The sequence below is a fragment of the Lepidothrix coronata genome, unplaced genomic scaffold (assembly GCF_001604755.1).
Source record: "Lepidothrix coronata isolate B3197 unplaced genomic scaffold, Lepidothrix_coronata-1.0 Scaffold43, whole genome shotgun sequence".
Taxonomy (NCBI): domain Eukaryota; kingdom Metazoa; phylum Chordata; class Aves; order Passeriformes; family Pipridae; genus Lepidothrix; species Lepidothrix coronata.
In genome coordinates, this window is record NW_016690223.1 from 677,310 (window position 1) to 704,433 (window position 27,124).

General features: G+C 42.4%; 1 protein-coding gene and 1 long non-coding RNA gene across 3 annotated transcripts in view; one reads left to right on the top strand and one right to left on the bottom strand.

The window, feature by feature from the left end:
- RIN3 (Ras and Rab interactor 3) overlaps positions 1-20,378 on the bottom strand; it is a 67,929-nt gene extending 47,551 nt beyond the window's left edge. The window contains exons 1-2 of the mRNA XM_017813885.1: positions 20,130-20,378; positions 1,145-1,331 (exon numbers count right to left, since the gene is read on the bottom strand). Of these exons, the coding sequence (XP_017669374.1) occupies positions 1,145-1,331; positions 20,130-20,173 (231 nt within the window). The 5' untranslated portion in view covers positions 20,174-20,378. The remainder of the gene's footprint in view (positions 1-1,144; positions 1,332-20,129) is intronic.
- Positions 19,052-25,417, top strand: LOC108496821. Of its 2 annotated transcripts, XR_001874598.1 has the most exons (5): positions 19,052-19,149; positions 19,277-19,355; positions 23,000-23,096; positions 23,465-23,571; positions 25,082-25,417. It is a non-coding gene; the product is annotated as an uncharacterized LOC108496821 (long non-coding RNA). The 2 variants fall into 2 exon arrangements; XR_001874599.1 differs by lacking the exon at positions 23,000-23,096.
- The last annotated feature ends 1,707 nt before the right edge of the window (positions 25,418-27,124 follow it).

Below are 27,124 nucleotides of genomic sequence, written 5' to 3' on the forward strand. Positions count from 1 at the left end.
CTGTTCAGGTAAGTGGGGAGCGGGTTTTCTGAGCTGTACTTAACCCTACAGCCCAGGTCAGGACTGGTATAAAAGCCAGTCTCTTTTATTTGCACCACTGGTGGGAACAGTTTCAGATGGGCTCAGCGTGAGTAGGAGCTGCTCTGGCTGTGGGACACCTCTGATGTGTCATCACTTCTCCTGCCTTTTTCAAGCTGCAGCTGAATTCTCCACCAGAGGACAGTGTAAACAGAAGGAACAGAGGTAAGATGCATTCCCAAAGCACTCAGAGGTGGGGAACTCTGACTGCAAGGAGTAGGTAACACCCAAGGAGGCTTGGGGCCATTTGTGGCTACATTATAGACAGTCACTGAGGTCTCTGCTTACAGACAGATCAGAAAAACAAAGAGAATAATTTGTCCAAGCTATTTGAGAAGTCTGATTCAGGGTGAGGTGCAATGCACAGCCCAGGCTGCTCAGGTGAGTCCCACAGGAGGGTGTCACTTGGCTGTGCCAGCCTTTAGCCCTAGGATAGACTGAGTCAGCCAAGGGATGGGTCCAAACATCCTCAGAGCAGAAGTGAGTGAATTCCTCCTGTGCTCTGACATCAGCTCAGGTCATTTGCACCTGCCCTTCTCAAAGGACCCAGGCAGGACAGCAATACTCTTCTATGCCTGACCTCTGAGACCCAAGGAATGTGGAGCAGCTCTCTTTGCTCCAGAAATGTTTTCTTTAAGCAAGCTATAAGCTTTGCATGAGTGTGCTATTTCCCAACACTCAGTTTATACAAGCCAGATACCAATTATTGCAATAAAAATGGCTCCCACCAGCTTCCAGAATTTAAGGGCCTTTTTTCAGGGATTTTTTTTTCAATTGCTCCAAATTAGGATGGTCACCATACCTATGGGCGTGGTGGTGAATGGGAAGCCATCTCCATAAATCTACACGCTAAGTAAATAAAACCCAAGACAAGATCACATGCTTCCCCAAAGCCAATATGTCTGTCTTGCACCACTGAGAGTGGTAAAGCTTCAAAGGGTAATGGAAAGAGAGAGCAGTCTGCTAAATATTTTTGCTTCCACATGAAGAAAGGCGCTGCTCTCCTAACCAGCCCCACCAAGGACAGGAAATGTGGTTGTCTGAAATGAAACCACTTTGGACTTACCCCTGCTGTTTCTTTGCCAAGGATCGCCCCAGCCCTTTCCTGGCTCATGTTCAGCTGAAGCCAGACAGGACACGTCTTGATGAGTTTGTCAAGGATGCTGATCCCTGGAAGTGGGACGCAGTTTCGCAGGGCAATGGCCTGACAGAGGTGTGTCTCTTTCCCCTCTTCACTGGTATCTCCAACAGGGCTGAAACACAGCAAGGGAGTCCCTGATAAACAGAACTGCAAACAGAAATCTTGAGGGGAGAAAAGACTGTAAATGTAATCACAGAGGCAGAAGCACTTAGGCACCCGGAGTGCTCCTTGAGGGGTGTCAGACCACAGCGGAAATCTGGGTGCACAGGCCTCAACAAACAGATACACCCCATCCCAAGGACTATGGCCACATGCTGATGGTTTCAGAGCACAGGTTGACAGGGTGCTTTGGGAAGCTCTGTTGGTCTCAGCTCGTGTATGGACATTGCCTTAGCACAGGTACCCACAGACATGTAAGGGGTACACAGAGGCAGCCAGTACTGCAGAGGGTTGAGTATGCCTGTCCCCTGGACCCCATACTCCAGCTGAAGTGTCTGAGTTATGTTTCACGGCTTCAAGGACAGTGATGTGGCAGAGGAAAGGGGCCACAGGGCCTCGCTGTCGGTCTGAGGTGGGCAGGGGCCAGGAGTCTGCAGCTCACCCTGCAGCCATGCCACCAGGAGCACTTCTCCAAACATATGGAAGTTGTGATGGGCAACAGTGTGGTATCTTCCCCCAATCCAGGGCCTCTCAGATGGAGTCTGCCAGTAGAAGCCAAAGGCACCGTCAGCTGCTTTGAGTTTTGGCAGTCCCCTCCTCCCATGCCCAGCTCAGATTGTCTGCAAAGAGGTAGACTAAGACACTTCAGTTTGGAAATAACACTGAGCACTCCCCGTCTCACTGGAAAGTCTGTGCTGGTCCTGGTGGTTGCAGAGGTGGCTGCTTCTCCACCCCTACACCCAAGGAGCCACTGGTGGCTGCTCGTGGGGAGGGGAGAATTTCCACCCCTGCTGTCACTCACAGAGCACAGGAGGAGGAGGAGAAAGATGTGTAAGAATGCATCCAGCAGCAAGTTATCCACTACAGAAGAGATATCTTTCCTAATTCCCAAATGCTGATCTGCATCAGGAGAACAATCTCAGATGCAGCTCTGCAAACAGCCCTAAGCTGCTCGGCATGATCCAGCAGGTCCTGCAGGACAGGATTCACAGGACACAGACATAGTGAACCCTCTCCCTGTACAGAAGGACAGGAATGAGAGGGACCACAGGAAACATGGAGAAACACCAGAGGGACCTTCAGGAAGGAGGAAATGAAGACACACATTTGTTATTTTGGCCAGTCCTAAAGATGTAATTGGAAGCTCTAAAAAGATGCATGGGAGATGATGAATGACAGGAGAGGGGCCATCCTGTGGCATCACACGTTAGCAATGCCCAACCACACCTTATGTCTCAGAGCTTATTCTCAGCTGCACAAAACATAAGAACACTCCAATTATGCTGTTGAGAATATTAATGATCTGGGACATGCTCTCCTTTACATTCCTGTACTGATCAGACACACAAAGAACTAGTTCTATTTATTTTTAGTCCCTACAGTCTAAGGCAGATTGGTATTAAATGCTGACTTCTAGCTATGGCGCTGATTTAACAAAGTATACATGTGCTTAGCACTGCAGGCAGTAGAAATAGTTGTGCTGAAAGGTCTGGTCACAAGAGCTCTATTGGATAAGGCCATAGACTCATGGGGATACAGGCTTGTAATTCATCTGATTAATTGATTTTTACATGTAAAGAAAATACAGGACAATGTACACAAAATACGTTTCTCTGCACTAGTTTTCTGCTTAGGTGTCAGAACTGAAAAAAGGAGGACTCTTGATTTGGTCTTATTTCAAATTGTTTTCCTTTTCCTTTTATTTTTAAAGAAATGGATCTTAAAGTAGTACATTTCAAATAAGGTCAGTCCTAAACTTCTAAGAGAGTCCTTTCAAAAGCAGTGCCACAGAAAGCGACCTCAGGGTCCTGATCAATGTCAAGTTGCATATGAGTCAGCAGTGCCCTGGCAGCCAGGAGGGCCAACCGTGTTGTGGGGGGCATCAGGCACAGCATCACCAGCTGGTCAAGGGAGGGGATTGTCCCGCTCTGCTCTGCACTGGGGCGGCCTCACCTTGAATATTGTGTGCAGTTTTGGGTGCCACAATATAAGAAAGATATTAAGCTATTGGAGAGCGTCCAAAGCAGGGCAACAAAGATGGTGAAGGGCCTTGAGGTGAAGCCGCATGAGGAGCAGCTGAGGGCACTTGATGTGTTCAGCCTGGAGGAGACTGAGGAGAGACCTCACTGCAGTTACAACTTCCTCATGAGGGGAAGAGGAAGGGCAGGCACTGATCTCTTCTCTGTGGTGACCGGTGACAGAACTGAGAGAATGGCCTGAAGTTGTGTCAGGGGAGGTTTAGGGTGGATATTAGAAAAAGGTTCTTCACCCGGAGGGTGGCTGGGCACTGGAACAGGGTTCCCAGGGAAGTGGTCACAGCACCAAGCCTGACAGAGTTCAAGAAGTGTTTGGATGATACTCTCAGGTACATGGTGTAATTCTTGGGGATGGTCCTGTGCAGGGCCAGTAGTTGGATTTGGTGATCCTTGAGGGTCCCTTCCAACTCAGCATACTCTGTGATTCTGTGAAAAGTCAGTTTTTATAAACGTAGACTTTCAAATCCCAAAAGCAACACAGAGATTCTATTTTTAGTAGCTTTTTGTCTTTTGCACTTCTTCAGAGATAGCTTTCTTAGAAAATAGAGGTGTTTCTGATATCCTATAAGTAAAGTTAGGATATCAGTCTACAGAATCTTGATTTTAATCAATACTTTTTAAAATCATAGCCAAGATAATACGAATGAGAGAACTGAGCTTAAAAAAAAGAGGCAAATAGAAATAAGTGAAACTCTCTTTACTTGTCATAAAAACCCAGCCTGTCACACACGTGAGGGAATTTCTTTCAGATGTAACAGCATATGATTTTAATCAGTATCGTCTGAACATATAGAGTAAAGCAATGGAAGACAGCTTTTGGAAGTTAACCTGATTCATCTCTTGGGTTTTTTACAGAAGAAACAACAACCAAAAAAAAGCCTAGTAACCATGTGAACGGAAAACACGTGTTGGATGGCAACATTCACACTCAGTAATGGGAAAAAAGTAATGAGTAAAGGGAAATAAAGGTGAGTTGTAATGAAATATTCCATAAGACAGTTAGCAAAAGCTACTCCCATAATTAGTCACATAGGCATGAATCTGATCTTGCCAACGATGTGTGAAACCCAGATCAAAAGAAGGCCAATGCTGTGGCACCAGAATGTATTGCAATAGCTCCAGTGATGTTGAACTTTGTTAGCTATTAATTATGTAAGGTGAAAAGGGCTGGCAAAGCACTGATGCTCAGGAATCCTATTGCCTGGAGAGAAACAAAGGTTATCCACAAAGACAGGAAAATAACACAAACCAGCTTGGACCTGCTGAGCACCAGGCACATAGTGACCCTGGCACAGTGTTCCTTCTCCACAGGGAAAGCCAGGCTTGATGCAGGCCTCCCTCCCACAAGCACATCACCTGGATGGAGCCCTACTCACAGCAGCAACATGGGTTTGGCAACAAGAACAGACTGGTGAATAAAAATAACAGAACTGACCTTCTAACACGTGGCTGCATGTAGGGCTCACTGTCTAATTTTGGAGAATGGATAAAAAATAGAAAATAATTCCAAACCCAGACACACAAGATGAAAAAGGAAGAGCCTGAAAATATTTGTCTTAGTGGAAAATCTCATTATTTGAGTGTGTGGAGTCTTTCAGTGCGGATAATTTAGGGCAGTGGATAAGGCATATTTTTGGCAGAACTGGAATCCAATATTTAGGGGGCCCTCAAGGATAAGTTCTCCTCTCAAAAGCCATGGAAGGAACTAAGCAGGCTCTTGTACCTGTACAGAGGGAGGAAAGTGCAGCTCAGTGTAAGGGGTGACTTTGGTAGAAGGAAAGGCAAGAAAAGTCATTAATGGGATCATCTGGAAACAGAGAAATGTTTGGCTAGACTCTTCCTGTCAGTGAGTTATAACAAATGACGGATAATTTCCCAAGGGAAGAGGAAGGGGATTGCATTGCCCAAATCTCTTAAAATGCCACGTTTAGACCAGTAGCAAACACTTTATTGAGTCAAATCTGTGCTGGCTAAGAAATGGGAATGGATGACCTAACAGACCTTTTTCAGCTGTAATGCTGTGACCCATGACACACCAGCTGACGCAGTTATGGCACCGATGCTTGACTTCTGTCCTAGGCACAGCTGTCACAAAGATTCACATGCTGGGCTGTGGGAGCGCTTAATCCAGCAATTTAATCTGGCTCTGCTGTAGCTCTGTGGCTGCACAGAGAGGAGGGAGTCAGACAGCTCCTGGGTTCTTGCTGTGCAGCCTGTTGAAGGGATTTGCAGCCACCACAGTGACCAGCCGGCCTTCCCTGTTTTGCTCACTCAGAATTCACGCATCAGATGATACCTAAACTCACAGTTTCAGAAATAAGTTGCAATTCTCTCCTTCTCCCACACTCCTGCAAATCCCTTTGGCTGATATAGGCAGGTGCTCATTTTGCCAGGTGTGATGTGAAGGTGAAAAGCTGGCCCTAGAGCTGCCTGCTTGCTTTGTTTTTACTGAGTTCTTACTGCAAAGTATCTTTAAATCTTGCAGTGGCTCTGCTAAATTGGGTTCAGTTGGGATGCAGGGAGCTGTGAGCTGCATACTGACTGGCAGCACTGGCTAATTAATTGCACAGTGATTACATTCACACACCTGCCCCAGGCTGGCAGAAGGTATCAGGTTGCTTGTTGGAGACAATAATAATGACAATGGTGATTTGAATTATTGCACAGTGACTGTATGCAGAGGTAATGACACCACCATGACTCATTGCTTTGGAAATAAGGATCCACACTTGGCAGCTGAGCATTCCCAGAAATCTTCAGAGCAGCACAGGGATATAATCCACTGAATTTCATGCAGGTGCAGGCTTTGCAAGGGATTTCAGAAATATTGCCACAAACCTGCTGACACTAAGGGCTTCCTAGCTGGACTATATGGGGCTGGTCACCCTAAATTTCCCTGGGGCAGCAGAGACACACAGAAACTGTGTGGAACAGCAGCAGAGACTGCCAGATAAATTCTTCACTCCTGCACATTTGCAGCTTCTGCCTGTCACCAGACCTGCTCTCAGAAGAGACATAAGGTGTTGTTAAATTTAAATCTTAAATTGGAAAAAAATGCTCTGTGGTGCACTGATAAGTAATGACTGAGGGCCTTAGTGTTGTTTAAATAGATGTAAGAATAAGGAGCTAGTTTTTTGTTATTATGTTTCATTGCTTTTACTTCTCCCTTTGAAAAGCAGAAGAGAGAAAGAGAGAGCAAGAACAAGTGTTTGCTATGCTGATCTCAAGGAAAGAGATACAATGGTATATTTACATTCATAGCAGAGCAGGAATCACAGGTTTTAAAAGGTGTTCCAACTGGGTTGCTTCAGATGGACCAGTAGCCATAAACTCTATGTGCCAGGTGACAGGGAAACTTTTTTGCACCAAAGCCACCTGGGACCTCAAGGGATACACCTCAGACAAGCCAGCTTGTGTCTGAAGCTCACATGTGGAAACCCTTCAAGCACAGCAGGACAGGTTACAAGAAGCATCTGAAGCAGGAAGAAAAGGTAAAAGCTCATGAAGCCAACATACCAGTCCTGGTGGAAGTGGATAGACAGTGCTGGTAATTTCTGTGTTTAAAAGAGAGAGTTGGGAGCACAGGGTCTAATGGAGATGGATCAGAGGACAGTGCTGAGATTAAAAGACTGCCGGAGACTCACAGCTGTGTTTTACACCCTGTGTCACAACCAACCCAGCTAGACTTGGTTGCAGGGCTCTGTGCCACTGGTAATAGATCTCTGTATCCATTTTTTTCAGTCAACTCCTTCCCTTCTAGGAACAATTGGAATTACATGAGGAGCAGTTAAAGTACAGCAAGGTTTCACCCATTAGACCCTCATGACATATACAGCTAACTATGCTTTCTTTGGTTTGGTATCACTTCTGATTAGACAGATGTTGGGGAATACATTTAATGTAGGTAGCTTGGTGTGCAAGCTGCACACTCATTAAAAATCTTTGTTCACACATGTGGATTCATGTGCTGTTACTTTCAGTTCACTGTGAGGGAAGTTATGCAGTGCCATAGCTAGAGGACAACAAGATTCATTTTGCTTCTGTCTTAGAAGTGGTGATACCTTGATGCCATTTCTTAATCTCATAAGACAGCCTGTCTTTGATCACTTGATCAGTGCAGACCAAATTAATCCAAGATGAAGGAGACGGATTAATTTGCTCTCTGGACCTGGCTTGGGTCACCTTGCTGATTCTCATTTCTTTCTTCCGTCAGGTGGTAGAAGTCAGACCCTGCACCCAACCTAGCTACAGGGAGAGCTCCATCATCTTTAAACTTCTGGAGTTGTTTCATCATAAAACAGAGTATTAGGAGGATGGGAAGGCAGCAAAGTGACATACTGAGTAATGCATAGCATAACAGCTAACTCTATGCACCAAATGTAAACCCTGACTTGCAGGAAATTCAAGCTTTTTCATAATAAAGCTAAGAGATCTGACAAAAATCAAACCAACAAAGAGAAATAAAGTAAGCAGGAATGAAACCCCCAAAATGTAGAAAGAGAGGTTCTTGGGGTCTTCAGGGATCGCACTCAGCTAATTGACACTCTCTAGTCAAAAATAAACAAGTTTCTTGTTGTCTGATAGGCAAAAAGAAAGAGAAAAGGTGTAGGGTGTTAAGCAAGAAGTGGGAGCTTCCTGCATTGTAAGGTTCTGGGATGTACAGAAAAATTTGATAATGGAAGTGATGCGACAGGCTTGGTGTGCCCCACAAGGCAGGCTTGCCTGTTCGGTAGCCCTTCCTACCTTGCAGTATGCTTGTGTTACTGGTACACCTTGGTGATAAGCTCATAGCTCAGGAAGTTGTGCTTCTTGAACTGTGGTCTGTGGGGAGCCTGTGGTTGGCAGAGTACTTCCTCCTGCTCACTGGTCCCCTTGTTCCTACTCAAATGTCCACCCTTCAACTGTTTGGTCTTTGGACTACATTTGATGCTCTGCATCCAGGCCAGTTGGCTCAGCCTGGAAAGGACCATGCTTAATAGCCAAGGCAGCAGCTGTTCCAGTTGCCAAAAGGTAAAACAAACCAAGCGTCTCCTAAATACCCTGACACCTCATAGCTTAGCAAAACTCTCTGTTTCCCACCTACTCCACTTTCTGTTACAGGCACACTCAATTTCAGCAGTGAGGTTTTGCACCCTGCAATTGAATTCTCACTTCTGTGAGCTTTTTTGTACCTGCCAGGGATTTTCAAATGCCTGCTTCTGTGAAGGCTAGCGGGGGTTTGCACACACAGATTGCAGACATCCACCTCTCTCCAGCTGGACCCTGCCTGTGCATGTTCACATATGTTTGCCAAAGTGGAGCAAGTCATCACCCTGCCAGGGAGCTCCACTTATGGCACAAAGGAATCAGGTGAGGTACAGCTCACCTACCCTTAAATCATTCACCAGTTCACCAAGTCCTCACCACCTTGGTCACATAGACCAACAGAGGAAATTACAAAAAGGAATGAGTGCTGTTATACTTCTGGGGACGAAAGGTGTCATGGCTACTTGTGCAGGTGGAAGAACACTAATTCATGTGTCAGTGTATTAAGTAACAAGTGGACACAGAGTTTTCTGCTCACATAATGACACCAGATTGTTGTCTTATACATGACAGGGTTCAGCTTGAAGGTCTGATAGATCAGCATCACACTAGAGGAACTGTGTGGACTTGTACTGTTGCCTCCTGAGCACAGCAAGGATAGCTGAGCTGGCTTGAAAGATCCAAGTCTTAGGAGCAGGCTCTGTGCAGACACATGGAGCAAGCTGGCAGAATAACGGAGCTTGTGCTAAGCTCTGGTGTCCTGGTTGCTGCCATTACCCTGTTTAAAGCTGACACATATTTTTCCTCATTACTACCATCATACAGACAAAGGACATGACTGCAGCTTATCTGCATTTGAACTGAGAAGAGTCTTGCCCCCATTCAAATTCAGGAGTCAGGTCAGCTCTGCAGAACCTTGCTGGACAAGGGCTACTGATGTTGTGAGTGATATGTAACTATCGTCACTCATCAGAACATAAACCTGGTGTTTAAAACCAGTGGTGGTTCTCTAACCACAGAAGCAGCAGGGTCAAGTCACTCAGGAGCAGAGAAGGAGAGGTGCTTGCAGTGCTTCCCCATAAACCCTCAAAATATGCTTCCTCCTAAATTGGTCAAACTTAGTTGTAAGCACTTACAGAGAAACAGCAGCAATACCCCTGTCAGAGACTCTTGTTTGACCTTGTCAACAAACTTGCAGCAAACTTTTCAGTTCTCTCACAGAGCACTAAATGTTTATGAAGTTGCTAACTTCTCTGAGTTTCCTAGGTTAATTAGGTCTGTCCCTCCATTTAAGTACACAAAGGTATGTGTACTGCAAAAGAATCACATATGCACAAAACCCCAAATACGAGCTAATTCACATTACTGATAGTTCCCAGGTCAGCTCTACTACCAAACAAGCCTTCTCACACTCACAGCCATGACACAGGCAGAAACAAAATAAAAAACAAACATAAAAAAAAATCCCTGAAGGTGGAGTCCTTCTTTCAAAGCCCTCCCTTTCTTTTTCCCTCAGTCTAGCTGTTTCCTGCATTCATTAAGACCAGTGGAATACGCTGCTGGTGGCCCCACGCTGGACTGGACCTACTATATCCTACTGGTGTAAAATTCACCTCACAAAGTGTACTGCTGTCTTTATGTAACCTTGCACATATATATTTTGCACTCAACAATTTGTCTCACAAACATTAACTGTCTTTTTTATTCAGTTAAAACATAACTTTGCAAGTCAAAACCGCTTTGCAGGTTTTATTAGCTCTACTCCCTTATTATCAATTGACAGTTAGTGATAAGTCATTCTCCCCCATATTCATAATCAGAGATTTTCAGGGCATTTGTCCTTTGTCTTTTCAAACCCAAATTATTCTCCTAGGAGTTCCAGTGTATGAGCAAAGCTAAAGATTTTGTTTTAGTGTGCAGGCAATAAAGGATGATTTATACTCCTGCAAGATCAGCGCAAAGAAGAGAGCTGCTGAAACACCAGCCTAGCCAGGGTCAGAGGGGCTAGAGAAAGGACATTTTCCTGAACAAAAAGCTGCAGACATGTTTGCTGGATAATTCAACTTCTCTGGAAAAGTTTGTGTGGTGCAGGAAACAGAATCAAATGTTTGGAAGAAGAGAAACAACTTCCTAAGCTGTAAGACCATAAGAAAGCCCCAAACCTCCTTCACCCTCTGGTGTCGGTGCTTTAGAGCGGCCCAGCCGAGCCACCAGCTGGAGAGAAGACAGACGGGCTTGTTCTCTGCATTCTAAAAAGACATGAAGTGTTGGAAGCCCAGAGAACCCCCATTTTGACTGCAGGGCCAGGGCTTTGGACAGAGGTTTTGCCCTTTCCTGGCTCATCTGGACAGGAAGGAAGACAGGAATGGAAACCCAGAGAATACTTTTCTGTATTGTACTTACTTAACAAAGACGGGAAAGGGAAACGGAAAATAAAGGGAAGGGACAAATTTCCAATTCAAACTTCATTAAGAATAGACTGTGGTTTTGCTTTAATAAAGCCATTCTGTTTCAAAATTATTAAAAATAATTAAAGTTATTAGAATCTGCATGTTATATTAGAGCCAAAATCCTGGGCAAAATATTAAGAGAAACAGCAGAGTAGTTATAAAAAGTTATGTCTTGCTTACCCTACGAGTGAATTGAGTGCAGATATATGAGACACACAAAAAATGAGGGCCTAACCACACAGACTTGCACAATGCTCAGCAGTCTTCCTCTCCGCTAAGAAATACCTGCAAACACTTATCTCAGTCCTGATTTGCAACTAGAAATGGCCAAATAAATCCATGGCACTTGTGTTCTGTATTTGAAGGAGCAGAGCACAGGCCTTCTGGTCCTCACATAAGGCACCATGAAAAGGGGCTTTAAACCAGCCATTCACTCACTGATCTGCAGGCTTCTTTAGACATGAATATTCATATTTTGGGTAAGATTTCCTTCCAATGTCAGTGTGAATGGATTTCAATATGCAGTGCTCTTAGTAAAAAAAAAAAATATCTAAATCTGTGAATTTACTCTTTGTCATTCTTAAGCCTTACTCCAGCAATTTCATATTCCTCATATTTAACTTTGATTAGGCATTGGAGAAATGTGTTTATTTCTTGCTTCATGATCTGTTAGGATCCCTGCCTACATTAACACTGGAGCACGGTTAGAGATCTACCTTCCGGGGGAAAGGAGAGGAAGAAAAAAAGGCCTCATTGGGGTATTTCAAAGATATGGAAAGGTGGGGAAAGGCCATGGTCCCCATCACCTTCTAGTGGTGAACACCTCTAGAACACCTAGAAACACATAGAAACTAGAACACCCCTATCAGCTCTCAGGATGAGAGGCATTCTAGTTTGCTGGGCTAAGTTGAACAACCTGTTCTGTGGGTGGCCATGGCCCTCATCATCCTGTGCTGGTGGAACAGCCTAGGGCCTGTTAGTGAAGGACTTGTTAGTGAAGCAGTGTCAGAAATTGTTAAAATGTCCCTGTGGTGACTGGGAGCTCAGCACATGACTGCAAAACCTGCCAAGCAGCAAGGCAAACCTGTCACCTCACACAGACCCCACTAAACCATTGCTGGGACCTCAAACTTGTTTATTTAACTGTGTTTATGGTCACCCAGTCACCAGGGCTGTAATGTAAGTAAGTCATGAGCCAAAGGCTGTGGGTTCATAGTAGTCTTGACAATCTATAACATAGTTTACTTGGTCATGTCCTCCCCCAAACACCAGTGCTGAACCCACCTCTACCTCCAGGCTGCTATTGCTTGTCTGACACTGGGGCACTCCCACTTAGGGAACCAGAGAGTGGAAGAAGGTTTGTGCTGGACACAGCTCTCTGGCTTGGCTCCCTGTTCAACTTGGTGAGGAATGAACAAATATAACACTTGGATTCAGCCCACTGGCACCAATCACCCTGAATTACTCCCTGGAGCTGCTGCTTCTCCAGTAAGACCAGAGATCCTTGTGGTTGAGTAGGCTCATAAATGGGGCACAACAATTAAACATCTAAAGTTAGGCAGAGTAAGTCCAGGTTAGATCTAGATAGCTAGCTCTAAATAGCAAAGGGAGATAGCAGATTGCCAGGCCAAGGGACTAACCCCACCATCTATCCCTATCTCAGGCTGCTCTTCACAATGCCCCTCCTGCAATCTCTACTGGTTTCCAAGCACAGAGGGCTCATCTCTGCTGGGAGGGTAACAAAAATCTATTTCCCTTTTGCTTGGAAAAGTTGCCAATTAGATTCAGTCTAAAACTAATTAATTTCTAATCCTAAGAAAGGATTAGAATGGGAGTTCAGTACAGAATTACACTAAAACGTTCTGTGTTACATATTTGTCCTCTGGACAGAGAGGAAAGTTGTCCAAAGCCAAACTCTTTTTTTTTTTCCTGCTGATTCAGCAGGAGAAGCTCTGAGCTTTGCCTGGTTTCTGCTTTTGTGGGGGGTATCAGGAGTGACAAATTCCTTGAAGAGAACTCAAGGGGGTAAAAAAGGAAAGAGACAAGAGAAAAATTCTTGGCAGGCAAGATGAAAGATTGGGTCAGGTCCCAGGCTGTCATTTAGCCAAATATGTGGGACGAACTTTTTTTGCCTAGAAGTCTGCTAGCAATTTGAAGAACAGTGATGCAGGTAACCAGCAGTGCTGTCAGTCTCCAGACTCTGCTATTTGTTGGTCTCTTTCTGCTTCCTTGGTGAATTTTTTCAAGCAGCAGAAAATTTAATCCAGTTCAAGAGGGGATGCAGCTGCTTTCTGTTCTGCCCAACAGCTGCTTTTACAAGACAGAGGTTTCAAAAGACTAGCTTTCTTCAGAGGGCCAAGGGAGGGATGTACATGAGCTGTGTGGATTCCCTATATTTGACAAAGTTTTCCCAGCATCCAGAAGGTTGTCTGTTTTCAGCTGGTTTCAACAAAGCACTTGAAATGCCCCAACAATGCATTAGCCTTGCAAAAGCAAAGAGAAAGTACTAATTAACATGGTCAGGAGATAATTTCCAGCAGTAAGACAGGTCTTTCAACCCTACCAGAAACAGTCCTGATACACAGATCCCAGAAAATCACCTAGAGCAAATACTAGCAGCCCCTTGCAAGACCATTATCAGAGCCAGAATTCCAGCCTGGCCTCAGAGAACAAATCTCAGGGGGGGTTTTGTGCTCCTCCTCATCCATGGCAATGGAGAGTACTGCAGAAAGGGCAGTCCCCTGGCCCCACTTCCACACCCTCCCAACACACCACTTTTGCTTCAGCTATAGAGGCTGTGTAAACACTGAGGAAGCTGTTTTAGCTGCATAATCCAGCGGGGAACTTGTACACCAAAGGCTTTCTGAGAGATGGATCCTCTTCCTAGCATCACCCCAAACTAAAGGATGGTCTGGGGCAAGACCAGGGTTTCCTGCTTAACAAGGATCCAGGAGACTGGGCTACAAAGTAAATGGCTATAATCAAATCTGCTCCATGAGTTCATGCTTTGGTCTCCCTCCCTATAATGACAGTAGAAAATACCTGCTTTCAGCTGGTTGTTGGGAGGTTTAATATCCATGAAACACACAGAGATCCTTTCATGCCTACAAGGACTTCATATTAGTCACACAATGTGATTACTGAAAACACCTTGTCCCTTTCAAAGGTACCAGTAATGCAGAAAGCAGAAATCCTTTACTTACACATAAATACATTCCTTGTTTAGAAAAAGCTTATAGAAAGTCTGGGAAAGGCACACACATAGGCATGTATATATTCATCTATTTGAAAAGAGCTGCATTCCATAGCACTCCCTGGCTCGTGTGCATCTAACAGAATATCTATTTAGGAAAATGTGACTAGCATAACCAGCTATGCAGTGCTCACATCTGCTAATCCTTTGCTGCTCAAGTAATCATCTTCGCTTGCAAAAAGATTTATACTATTTTGGGTGCAGGGGAAGAGGAGCTAAGCACTTCAGAACTCTTGCAACTGATTATCTTTGAGGGAAGCATGGCCTTAATGTTCCCACTCCAGCAGGGTATAGAGAGATCTCATTTCTGGAGGTAGGCAGAATTACTTTAGATAGGTCAGGTATTGAATGGACAGAGGAAAGGCTTGAAGCTACAATATTTACCATATTGGGTGATGCTTATAGCTCTATTTTATTTGCACAGGTTAAACAGCACTGCTTCCTCGACCACAGCTGCCTCACAGGGCTGTGCTACCAGGTACTTTCACAGTACTTTCAACCCCCCTCCTTCAAACTTCACAGTTAAAAGACACCAGCTGAAACTTGCCTTGCCTCTCCGAGATGTAAGCATTTGACACCCAGGGATGGATTCTGAACTCAGCCAGCTCCAGCTCTGGAGAGTTACTCCAGAGTGACACCAGTGCGTGGCTCCAACTAAGCCATGTGCATCTGTATGTTTTAGGGATTTCCCCTGTCAGAGTGGGAGGATGGGATTGACACTTGTGTTCCTGCATTGTAAGAGCAGATCAGGGATGCCAAACAGAGTGCTGGAGGGAGAGTGGGGTGCCAAGGGTCTTGGCAGAAAATACAGTTAGCATACACACAAGCGACCTTATGTAACAGCCCACGCCCCTCCACAGCAGATGGGCTGCAACCACTGCACAAGGACAACTCTTCTCTACCCTGTGTATCACAGGCAGCCCTCTCTGGCAGAGAAGCATAGAAATGGTTTGACAGACATGGTTTAACTCCTGCAGACACTGTACACCTTTTTTGGCAGACAGTTCTCACGGATGCCAACTTGCCTGTTCAGCTGTCTTCTCACTGCTGCTTCTCTTTGTGCAGCTACATCAATGCCAGGGCCAGGGTGTGCCCAGCATCCTTACATCTCCTATGCTGCAGTACAGATGTGTCCTTTCATCTTTGTTTTCTCAGTTCTGATCCATAACTATTCAGAAAGAGAAATCTGAGGTCTTGTTTGGTAGTATGAATATTTAAAAGTACAGAATATTATGCTGGGGGCTTTTTTGTTTGTTTTTGTTTGTTTGTTTGTTTTTTAAATTATCAAACATCTCAGGTTTGTAACTATTTCTGCTTTAATACCTCAGAAGTCCCTTCCACTTAAGGCCCCAGATCAGCCTATGATCTAGTTGCTGCTCTGAACACCGGGGCTGCCAAGACCAGCTCCATCCCAGCACGTACCACGGCTTGTGACTGTAGGACCACTCTGTACTGATAACAGCATAGCAAGAGGCATTATAACCTCTCCTCGGTCTTCTGGAGAACATGTGCTAAATGTCCTTTCCCCTGTTTTTTCTAATTCTAAATCTAATTAGAAGGAATATAATTAGTTGTTTATTGTCATTAATTTGTAATTCCTCACAAAGGACAACCTAAACAATCACAAATGCACAGACACTCTTCCTTACACAGGGGGAATGCTTGTTTGATACAGTTGGGAAAGTGTGATAGACTTCTGAGACACCAAGAGTTTTGATGACAGTATCTACCCTCTCCTCACAGATCCATCTGCACTAGAACTTGATCAGTCATTCCAAACAGCTGCCTTTTCTTTCTAATTACCCTTCCAAAGAGCTATTTCTTTCTATTCCCCAATGCAAAATATGTTCTCCCTTCAAAATTATAAAGGATAAAGGTCTGTGATGAACAATATTTTGTCCAAGTTTCACTAAGGCACTTTGGTTTCCATGCTCTTTAGCAATCAACCCAGATAACCATTTAAAACTCTGGGATGACATCTTGCTTTTTTTTTTTCCTAATGGATTTGGTTTAGGTATTGGCTTTTATGTCTATTCTTCAGGTAATTTTAGAGATTCTTCTGAATCTCACAATCCTATATTGTTGATCTAGAGAAGTCACTTATATTTACCAATAGTTGAGTTAATATATAGTCCTACTATCACTTGGAAAAATTCTATAAAACAGATAATCTCTGAGATATCTGGAATATGTACATGTGGCTGAATAAGAGATGGAGCCAGCTCAAATTTGTGCCAAGTAACCCTCACAGCTAGTCTCCAGGACACACTGATTTACATATATACCTGTATACACAGAACAAGAGAGATACACACAAGATATGTGCACATTTTTCAGCCTATGTCACCTCTAGGCTGGAAAGTCAACAACACAAACCAGCACGTAGCCATTTAGGACAGGAAGTGGAAAACTATATTTAGCTGAAACTATAGTAGAAAGTAGATGATCAGAATACTGCTTACATTTGTGGCCCCATTCCTGTGAACACTGATATAAGGCAGTCCGCAATGATGAGAAGTTCCTACTCGGGGGCAATATTCCCAGTGTGGTCTGTCTGCCAGCAAACAATGGGACAGTTGCCTTCCATGCTACTACCAGTACCACTGCACAACGTGCTCCAAGCATCCGCCAAGCTTGGCAAGTACTCACTTAATGGAAGTGCTGGAAAGATCATGTAACAAGTCAACGTGGTTGCAAACATGCTCTTCTGTTAAATGAATTTCAGGAGATTTTTGTCTCCTCCCTGGACATACAAAATTCAGGTAGCTTTGGAGAGTACCACCTTCTTTGTATCTTTACAGTAATATGCCGATCTTGGTGCAATGCATCTTGAGCACAAACATTTCCTTCTTGAGAAGCACTATCCCTCTTGGCTGTATCATTGTGTGTATCATTGCTTGACAGACAGCAGGTATTTGATAACACTGATTTGTTTCCAGTTGCCTGATCTGTCCCTGGCCCATTTAAACATCACATCTCATATGTTCTAGGTCTGGATTTGTTTTTAGCAGTACTTTGCATTGGGTTCAAGGCCTCCTGAAGCCAACAGGACTTGTTCTCCTGATTCAAATGAGCTTAGATTAAGCCCTTTAAAAAGCATGGCTTTTAAGGAGTTTTTAAGAATTGTTTTCTCAGTTCAACCCTGTAAATGTTGGTATTAGATTTATTTACTGCACTGAAGAGACAAATATGTAGCCTGGGTAGAAGATAGCAGCTTTTGTGGTCAACAACTATCTAGAAGCTCCCATTCGTGCAGAAGTCATGGGTTTGATAGCGTACTTGATAGGATCTCTGGTCTGTCCTACACAGGAGGTCAGACAAGACAGTCAAAACAGTCCCTTTCAAAACTAAAATCTGTGAACCTGTCAGAGTTTTTCAGTTTACAGATTCCTCCAATGCTCTAAATTCATCACATGAAATCTGCCAACTGTGATGGTGGGTTTTGTGCCAAGAAACATGTCACCAGAAAGATGCACAATCATTACTTCATTAGGTAACCTGGTGTCCCAGGAATGAGAACCACTGTAACCCATCCCAACCTAAAACAGCCACTGTCTCAAAGGACTATTAAATATTTGCATATAACATCTGTCTCAGCTCCTATCTGCCCTACTCATCATCTCCTCCATACATTTGCCAGATGCTGGAGTGAAAGCATATATCTTTTCATGAAACCATGGTCATCATGCTCAAGCAGCTCCCATTTCTCCAGGTGTTTTGTGATCTCACCACTTATTAATGTTCCTAGGAGTTAGCCTGACTCTAGGTCAGAATTACTGGTTAAATTTCTCCCAACCCATTTTGGAACAATTGGATTAGACTGATTTCTATTCAGCCCCTGGCTACACTTCTCCCTCATTCCTCTCTGAGTAGCTACTAATTCTGGAAGCAGGTTTCTCCCCAGTGTTTTCTGCCATTTCACAGGTATAAATCAGCAAAACCTCCTTATGGATTTGCTACATGCAGAATAGACCCTTCAGTCATTACTAGGAATGGATACATGGATACTTTTCAAGTTGCTAGGGTACTTCTAAGATAATTTGCATTGCCATAGTTTCTGTGCATGTGAATAAGCCTTCCCTTTTAATTAATAGCCCAAAGACTATGGTGAACTGAGGTGCAATCTCACCAATTGCTCGTGCAATTTTTGTGCACAGAATTTTAAAATCAGGTCCAGATTCTCCATCAGCAGCTTGCCCTATGTTACCATATCTTTTGAAAGCTACCAACTTTATCTACATATATTTTGTGAAATTGGCACCTAATTCAGTGTGACCGTAACAGGAAATTACCTAAACACCATTTAGAAATGTTTCTAATTCTGTAATGTGTTGGAGGCCACAAGGTACACATGCTGAAGTGTAATTTTGAGGATCTTCACCAATATTATAGAATGTAAACAGAAAGAGTTAAAACAGATTTTAAAATACCCAAGTTTTTTTATGAGTGGGAGACAGACTGAAAATAAAGACAATCAGTTAATGAAAAAAAAGGTAATTCTGTTAAATTGTTCAGATGCTCAAAACTCTATGAAGAATGCTTGTGGCATGCCTATTCATGCTTCAATATTCCTCCAACCACTTGACTTACAGTCCAAATCTAAGGTCTATGGCTTGTTTACTTTCTCCTGCAACTTTAGACTGAAAGCAAACCTTTGCAAGTATGTGGCTCATTTCAGACAAGCTGAGAAAGAGATAAAGAGAATATATCTTTCAGTTTATAATACTTAACATCCTAACTATCAAAAATGCAGAGAATATCTGCCAAGCGCAAATTCTCTGGTTTATCATCGACTAAGTTCCTCTTGCCAGTCTGCAGGGATTGGACACTTACATTTTTTCCTTATGGGTGTGTGATCTTTGTCCCTCAGTGTTTAACATCACATGGAACTGAGGAATTACACCTTGAAACAGGAGTGTCATTGTTCCACTTAATGCAAACAACTGAACAAGGCAAAAGCAGTAACAATTGTAATGCAGGGTTCTTCCTCCACCCCCCGCACTCCATGTGGGTATTTGGGAACAGTGCTATGGTGAAACCATTGCACGGTAGCCTGTCAGCAGCAATTTCACCTCCTTTTTGTCTGAGTATGCTCCAAGTCTGGCAAGTATCCCATATCTATCCACCCATACAGCCTCTTCTACCGGACCCATCACAGACATATCTGGGAGCTTTTATTCACAGGAAATAGGCTGTCTAAGTGTGTCAAACAGGTAAGAAAAAGTCTTAATATCTGGTATTACTATGTTTTTCCAAGGGGGGGTGACTGAAGGTTTCAGCAGCTATGTAATTTTCCCCTGATTGTTTACAACAGGAAACAGAAATTCTCAGCTTCAGCACGGGTTTTATGACACAACCGAGCCTCAGGAGGATTCCAGCCTTATCCTGGAATCCCAGGAGCTAGCTGACTGTCGTCCCAGTCAAAACCCATTTTCTGTCCCACTATGTTTTCTTGGGGCTCAGTCCTGCAAGGTGCAGTGTTTGTTGGCCAGGAGCAAGGAAAGCCTGTATTCTTTTCCTGACAGAAAGTGCATTTGAAGTCTCTTGGGAGTCCGTGGACAGAGTCTGTGTATACCTTAGCATGCAGGAGCTGGAGTGACCATCAGCTGATAGGGACGAGCCCTTATCCACTTCTGCATTTGAGCAGAAACAAAGCAAGCCTCCCAGAAAAGCTTTGTCACATTTCCAAAACCAGAAAACTCCCTTTTTCTGTCCTTTGCCCTAAACTGCAGCTTGGGATTCATCCTTCTTCTTCCCTAAATAGCTAAGATTCAAGCTAAATAAAGGTATTGCAGTTTGGTTTTAGCTGGAACATGTTAGCTAAAGGAAATACTGTAAATTACAGCACAATCTTGCCACACTATTGTGACTATGTAGCTGATAACTCAGCAGCCGGCTTACAAATGCAGCTGAGAACTCTTTGTTAAGTAGGAAAAGCAAAGCAACAGTTGTTAAAAATGAGCAGTCACTAAAGATTCAGGACTTACCCTGAGTCATCCCTGGCTCCCTTCTCTCCTGCTGATGTTTTCATCCTTACAGCAAACTTTAAGACACTTTCTGTTTCACAGTGGCTGGAGAGTTCCTCGGTAAGAAAAGCAATTCCTTTCCATTGCTGAGCAGAACCTCCACATCCTCAGGTTTTGCACTGAAGATGGTATTTCAAGGGGCGTCAGGGGGAGGATGTTTAAAACCAGCTTCAGGCTCAGTAGTATCAGAGGGCAGAGGACTAAACAAACACTGAAATGAAAGCAAACTACCAAGAAGATCCGATTTTAGCCTCTCTTATTTCTACTTCCTGTATTTATATGAACGGGGGATTTCAGGAAGAGGCAGTCTTTGGTGGTCAAGGGTGTGCGTGCGTGTGTGTGTGTGTGTGTGTGTGTGTTAGAAACCCATATTTAGTAGTGCAGGCAGGTTAACCTCATTAGAAAGAAGGGCATGAGACCATCAACTTGTTTCTCTAACTTAAATAAGTTTCAAGGGAAATTGTTTTACAGGCTACAGGTATATCAGGAGGCAACAGAGCATAGTGAACTTTGTAAAGGATTTTGTAAGGCAGCAAAGCAGTAAGTCTCCGTCTGCAAATTCCTGAAGCATGTGTATTTCTACTGCTTGAGTAACTGGAACCAGATGGAGCTTGGAAACCTTTATATTTACACAGGACCTGAGAAAATGAAATGTCTAACACTAGCAGAGGACAGCTTCACAAAAACATTCCCAGTTAAAGCAAAAGCTAATGATAAGGTTGTACAACTGCTAGCAAATGAACAGCTATCTGTGCTGTGAAGCTGCAGTCAGTCTCAGAGTACATTTGACCCAGAGTTATTTAAGTGATCAAGTAATGGTTGCTGTACGGGAAACCTGACTGAATACAGACCAGCTGTGGAAGCTGGGGACTGACAGATGTGCTGTCAGACAGGGCTGGTGGCACTCCTATTTGGCAACGCCATTGTTCCAGAAATATCTGATACTAGGAGAATGCATAATGGAAAAAATAAGGCAGAAGTAGGAAGCAGAGGTGGAGAAAAGCAATTGCATGGAATGGACAGGGAGACAAAGGTAACTTTTTGCCCCTTTTATCTTTAGAAGGAATTTCTCAGCTTTTTAAAAATAGACAGTGCCATACAGCCCATAGCAGAATGCAAATGTCAGGGAACTGCCAGTGCATTGGCAAGAGGGAAACTAGACCTCAGTATAGAACACAGAGCCAATTCTGCTGGCACTGAGCTAAGGAGAGTCAGGGGGTCCTTCACCGTCACCAAGTCATAACTTCTGTGCTAACACTAGACCAAATTTTCCCAGTTTGTTTTTTTAATAAATACTGTGACTTCTGTTCACATAAGAAAATTTATGTTCTAGCTTTTAGAAGGATTCATCTTAGAAAATCAAAGAGCCTAACTGAAAGACTGCATGATGGAAAATTCACTACCCTTCTACATAAGGTGTCTTAGGGTTTAATTGCTGGTATTATTTAAATTCACACCTGATTCTTTCCCTCATTTAGTTTTGAATTTTCAGCTACTGTATTTCATAATACTCTTTTCCACTACATTAAGGAGCTAGTTGCTCCATCTCCTGGAGTAATTTTCAGGCAATGGCAAACTCATTCAACGAAGAATTTAGTCCTCTTAGACAGGCAGGTTGGCTGAGATTCACTCATTCCTTAATGCAGGCTTGTCAGATCTCAGCTCTGAATCCTTCTGTGGGTTCTGAGCGCAGAGGTCCAAGAAAAAAATATGTTCTAGATTTGCTCACCAGCTGGGCACCTCTGAAATGCACCTCGGGTACTGGCATGAGAACAACCTCCTACATGCCTCACACAATTCAGCTCTACCCCACATTTCCATTTCCCTCCCCTGCAATTCAGCAGGGACCAGGCCCACTCAGCATTTACTCTTGTTTTGCTGGAAAAAAAGTTTGCTGAGACAAAAACTGGGAAGTTGGGCTGCTTGCATGGACCTCCTCAGATGGGAAAAACTGTTCACACAAATAGGCAGCTGTCCTATGCAAAGACCTAAGATTTTGCAAATGCAGAACATCACAGAGTGTTAGACAATTCCAATGATATTTTTAGGGAAGCAGAAACAAAATTACTAGAATTATTCACAAGATTTGGGGGGAAAAATGGCAACAATACAGAATTAAAAAAATCCAGTATTTTGGTGCTATCTCAGTTTCATGTGATTTGAGTGAAATCTTTCACACTATTTCCAATGTAAAGAATGTAGTTTCAGAAATGTGAAGTTTCAAAATTTGTTTCGCTAAAGATATTGACCAAATTTAATTTTAAAAGATTTTGTAATTTTCTACAAAGTACTCAGTATCTCTGTAAAATATTTAAAATATGAAAATGAAGACAAATTTTAACTTAAGAAATTTTGTCCAGTCTTTACTAGGTATTTTTTTAAGCCAGAGATTTGACAGGTTTGGAATGTGACATTATATTCTAGTATCAGGCTTTGGAAGTAAACAATTACACAAAAGCTAAATGACAAAATAACACCCAGTTACTTCAAGCTGAGGCTCCTCTATGATAAATCCAAGCTGAAAGGGGAAATTCATTTCTTTTCTAGAACTGATTCCCCCTTTCCATCTTAAGCCACAGCATGCTGCAGCCCGTTTTTGTAATTTTATGCAGCCGAGTTGGAAAGGTTTAAAAATGGCTTATGGGGGAAGCCATTAAGTATGAGCACTTTGGTTATAAAAAAGTGCTTTCAGCATATGCACAGATTACACGACAGTTCTGTTTTCCATATAGTAGGAAGTGGCTGCATCAATAATACAGCATGTATTAAGAGCCCATAGGAATTGTCATGCCTATTGTGTCACTAATCCATAGATTATGTGCCTTTTATAGAGCCTATTACATAACAGATCATGATGGGTCATCATGTCAAGAATGGAAGGATTAAAAGAAGAGGTATTTTTCACATTCAGATTCTGATGCCTAGAAGGTAATTCTTTGTATAAGAAGGAATTCTTTTCTTTCCCCAGCTTAGAAAAATTTAGCTTAGTATACATTAATGAACGAACCTTTATGTAAAAATCAAAGAAGGATACCCCTTTTCTCCACTTCCATGAGACTTTTCTGTAGATGCACAAAAGCCAAGAGTGGCTAATGGCAGGTTTATACAGCAACAGGGATTCCAGTCTCATGCACAGTGCTTAAGAAAAATAAGATCAAGATTTGTTTTAACTTGCATCTCCTGGTTGTAAACTGGCTAGGAGTATTGAGAAGACTTGTCTAATTAAACTGTTAATACACCAGGCCATGAGATGAAGTTAACTCTTAGCTTCTCCTTTTTTTTTTTTCATTTAAAAGCTTTTTGTGAGCCCAGAACAGACTGTACCAGAGCCTGTGTACATATATACCAGAAGTCATCAGACCCTGAGGTGAACTACAAGGATGTTGAAAATGGACAATCAAGGGTAAGAAGGAGTATCTCCAGAGGTTAGGTAGCTGGGAAATGAAAATAGTACTGCACAGCCTTCAGATCTTACTTCCACTCCTTTGTCAGCATCCAGTACTCAGTGTGAACCTACTGGACACCACTGTACCATGAGACAAAGCAGCCAAAATGCTCTCCCATCAGGGTGTTTCTGAGCTGTCATAATTGCTTCTGAATCAGTGCCTCAGTACAGCAAACTGTGTTCTCAGCAATTCACACACTTCTAGCCTCAAAAGAGCAAATTGTGTGTTTCAGAATTGCTGCAAATCAAAGCAATACACTTAACTCACTCCAAATAATGGCTTGATCCAGGCAATACTCCCTGGAATAGATGAAAATGTGGGCCTTCATAAATTCAGTTCAGCAGGGTCCAGATTTCACCAAAAAAGTAAAGGCACATAACCTATTTGGGTCCTTAAATTTTAGATTTTCAATAATAAACATGAGAATGTTTCACATCTTATCATCTGAGAAAAAAACACACTCTAGTTGTTTATATAATTTATTGATAGTGTACATATTTTTATATAGTGCATTATAATACTGACTGCTATAATCTTTATAAATGCTGAGTTAACTATTTTTTATAATTCTCACAACAAAAATAATCAAATATCATGCCAACATTTTGTAACAAATCATCACATTAAATCCATTTGGATTCCATGACATATTTATCTGTACAATGGACCCCATATCACAGAGCATTCACAGTGCATAAGGTCACAGTCATTGAAAAAATAAATAACATGAGAGATTTCTGTTATTTACAGTTTACAAACCCATCCCTTTCTGTTTTCAAAGTAAGCAGTTCCAGAAAGTTTTAATAATATTTAAAGAGGTATCACACCTCCTAAGGGTGCACAGCAAATGCCTGCAAGTACGAAACACAGGTTTTTAAAAGGTTCAGAATTCATTTTAGTGATCATAAATGATTTCAAAGACTTTCTTGCAATGGAGGAGATAGTGTGAGCCAAATTCTGTGCTCAGTTCCACTGACACAAATTTGTGCCAACTATCAGGACAGTAACGAGCACTGTCACCACTCCCAAGAACGTGAAGGCAAGAATTTGGTCACAACTTTGCTGCAGTTACACCTATTTGAAACAGAGGTGCTGCTGGGGAAGGAGATTTACAAGTGTTCTTTGCATACATAATTGGTATATGAATGAAGGCCATAATCTTGTTGTAAAAATCCTCTCAAAGGAAGCATCTTTACTGTTGTTATCAATCTTTCTAGAGATTATACCTGTCTAGTTTTCATATATTCTGATACTTTTAGAATTTGTTATCATGTCTAGTGCTATAAATCAATCTTTAGATTTGTCTTTCAAGTTTATCAAGACCATCTCACTGATAGGATGGCAGTGATTGCCTACATTCTTTGTGCAAGTAAAAAAGAAAAAAAAAGGGATTAAATTCAAACAGGCAATTCTTCTAAGAAAATATCCAAATGGCATTAATTTCCCATAATCATTCATTTCTTTCAGACAGTGCGCTGTATGTCAGAAGTATGGCAGCAAGCAGAACCACATGAGGAGCAAATTGCCACAACCACTACACATCTCAGCCTGTGCAGAAGCAGCTACACATGTATCTCACATGTCAGGACAGGGATGTATAAGATTTCACAGATTTCTTTTGGGAGCAAACATGAGAACCTGACATACGGGGAAATGTGAGAAAAGTGTGTGCTCAAGTTATTCAAAAGGAGGTTTTTAAATATGCACACAGTAGGTCAGAAACTGGAATGCACGTATCAGTTGAATGGCATTCTCCTCTTCAGCAGAACATCCATCACTTGCATACAGACTTTTCAAAATAGTTCAAGAGAATAATAAAGGGTTTGGTACAGAGTTGCTGGAACTAAATGCTGTCATTTACCTGTGTAACCATCACATAAATCTCACCACCCAATAAAATGAAAAATATGGAGTTCAGACTCAAAGAAATAAAAAGGAAATTGTGTAGCAAATGCACAAGCTGCAGATTTTTTTTCTGAGTGTTTAAACACAAATAACTAACAGAGAGAGATCTGAGCCTTGCAATGACAGAATGTTACGCTTAAAGGTGATGTATTTCAATTAGGAAGACTCTTTGGTTTCACCTGGCTATCAGTTATTTTAGTGTCTGATTCATATTACATTAGGTCTGATCTTTCCTTGGCATGAATTATCAGGCAGTATTCATACAGCTTAAAGCACTCTACCAAAACCAACTAATAGTAGGACACAAGTAAATGCCATTACAATGGCAAGAAATCCAAGAAAGGAAGACAACAAAATCCATGTGGAATTTGTGCAACTAGAGCAAACACATAATAGAAACAAGTGCAATTAAAGCACAGTCACAAGGGAAATCAAAGACAGAATAGAATCTTCTCTATGATTGCTAAGTATTAGATTAGTAAAGACCTTTTCCATTTGTTTACATGTTGACAGAAAGTTTACAAATATCATCTAAATCCAGAAACTAATTTTATGTTTGCTACAGCTGCAGTAAGCATATAAAACCAAAATAAAATTGGCACGCCAATGACTGAGCCAGGAGAAAGATGTTGACTATGCTGTACCTGTTGGGAAGACTTAAGGTGTTCTTCTAGGCTAGACCTCAGCCCAGAGAGCAGCCCTTACATCATCAAATAGATAACCATATCTGTAGCTTCTTAGATTTAGACATGTAGATCCTAAGCTTGAAATCTTTACACAAGCAATACTTTATAATGCAGTACAATTGTTATGGTAAATAAATGTAATCAAAAATTGTCAAACTCAACGGAAACTCCCGTTTGCTTGCTACAGACAGGACTGCAACCTGTGGGTCTATGTGGGACTGTGCTACTCCAGGGGAACTGCAGCAGAAAAGAGCTGCTAAAAGCCCTCCTTGGCCAACTATAATTCAGTTTTGCCCCCGCTCATACACACAAGGGCAGATGCACAGTTTTGAAGTCTGAGACAAGGAACGTGTTCTCCTATTTACAAGAGTGGAAATTGGAAGTGGTATCAGCAGAGCAGAAGTCCACGGACTCTGGTTAAACCTTATAATTTGAGAAAGAAATAAAATCCTCACACTACAAACCCAGTAAAATATGAAAAGATCTGAATATGACAGAAAACCCAAAAACTGTGCTCCACTGTCATCTTAGGACACAATCCAGCAAGGCACTTGGATATATGCTTAGCTTTAAGAATGGAATCAAACCTGCTGAAGTTAAGCTTTGCTGGATATGGGATATCTTTTTCTGAGTTGTATTACTTTTCAGTGTTAGTATGCTGGCAAATTTCAGATCACAGTAACAGTTTTACCTCTCACATCCACCAGCTTTCTTTTCACTCTTGAGCTGAACATTAACTTATAGAATATTGCGACACACATTCCAAACTCAGCCAGCTAACTCTTGCAATGGTTAATAAAACAAAATGGCTACAAAATTTGAGACACAATCTGAACAGCTGCAGGATAGAACTGTACTAATTGCAGAGAGCCAAGCACAAATCACTCCTTTTCTTGATTTGAAAATGGCAAAATTTGCA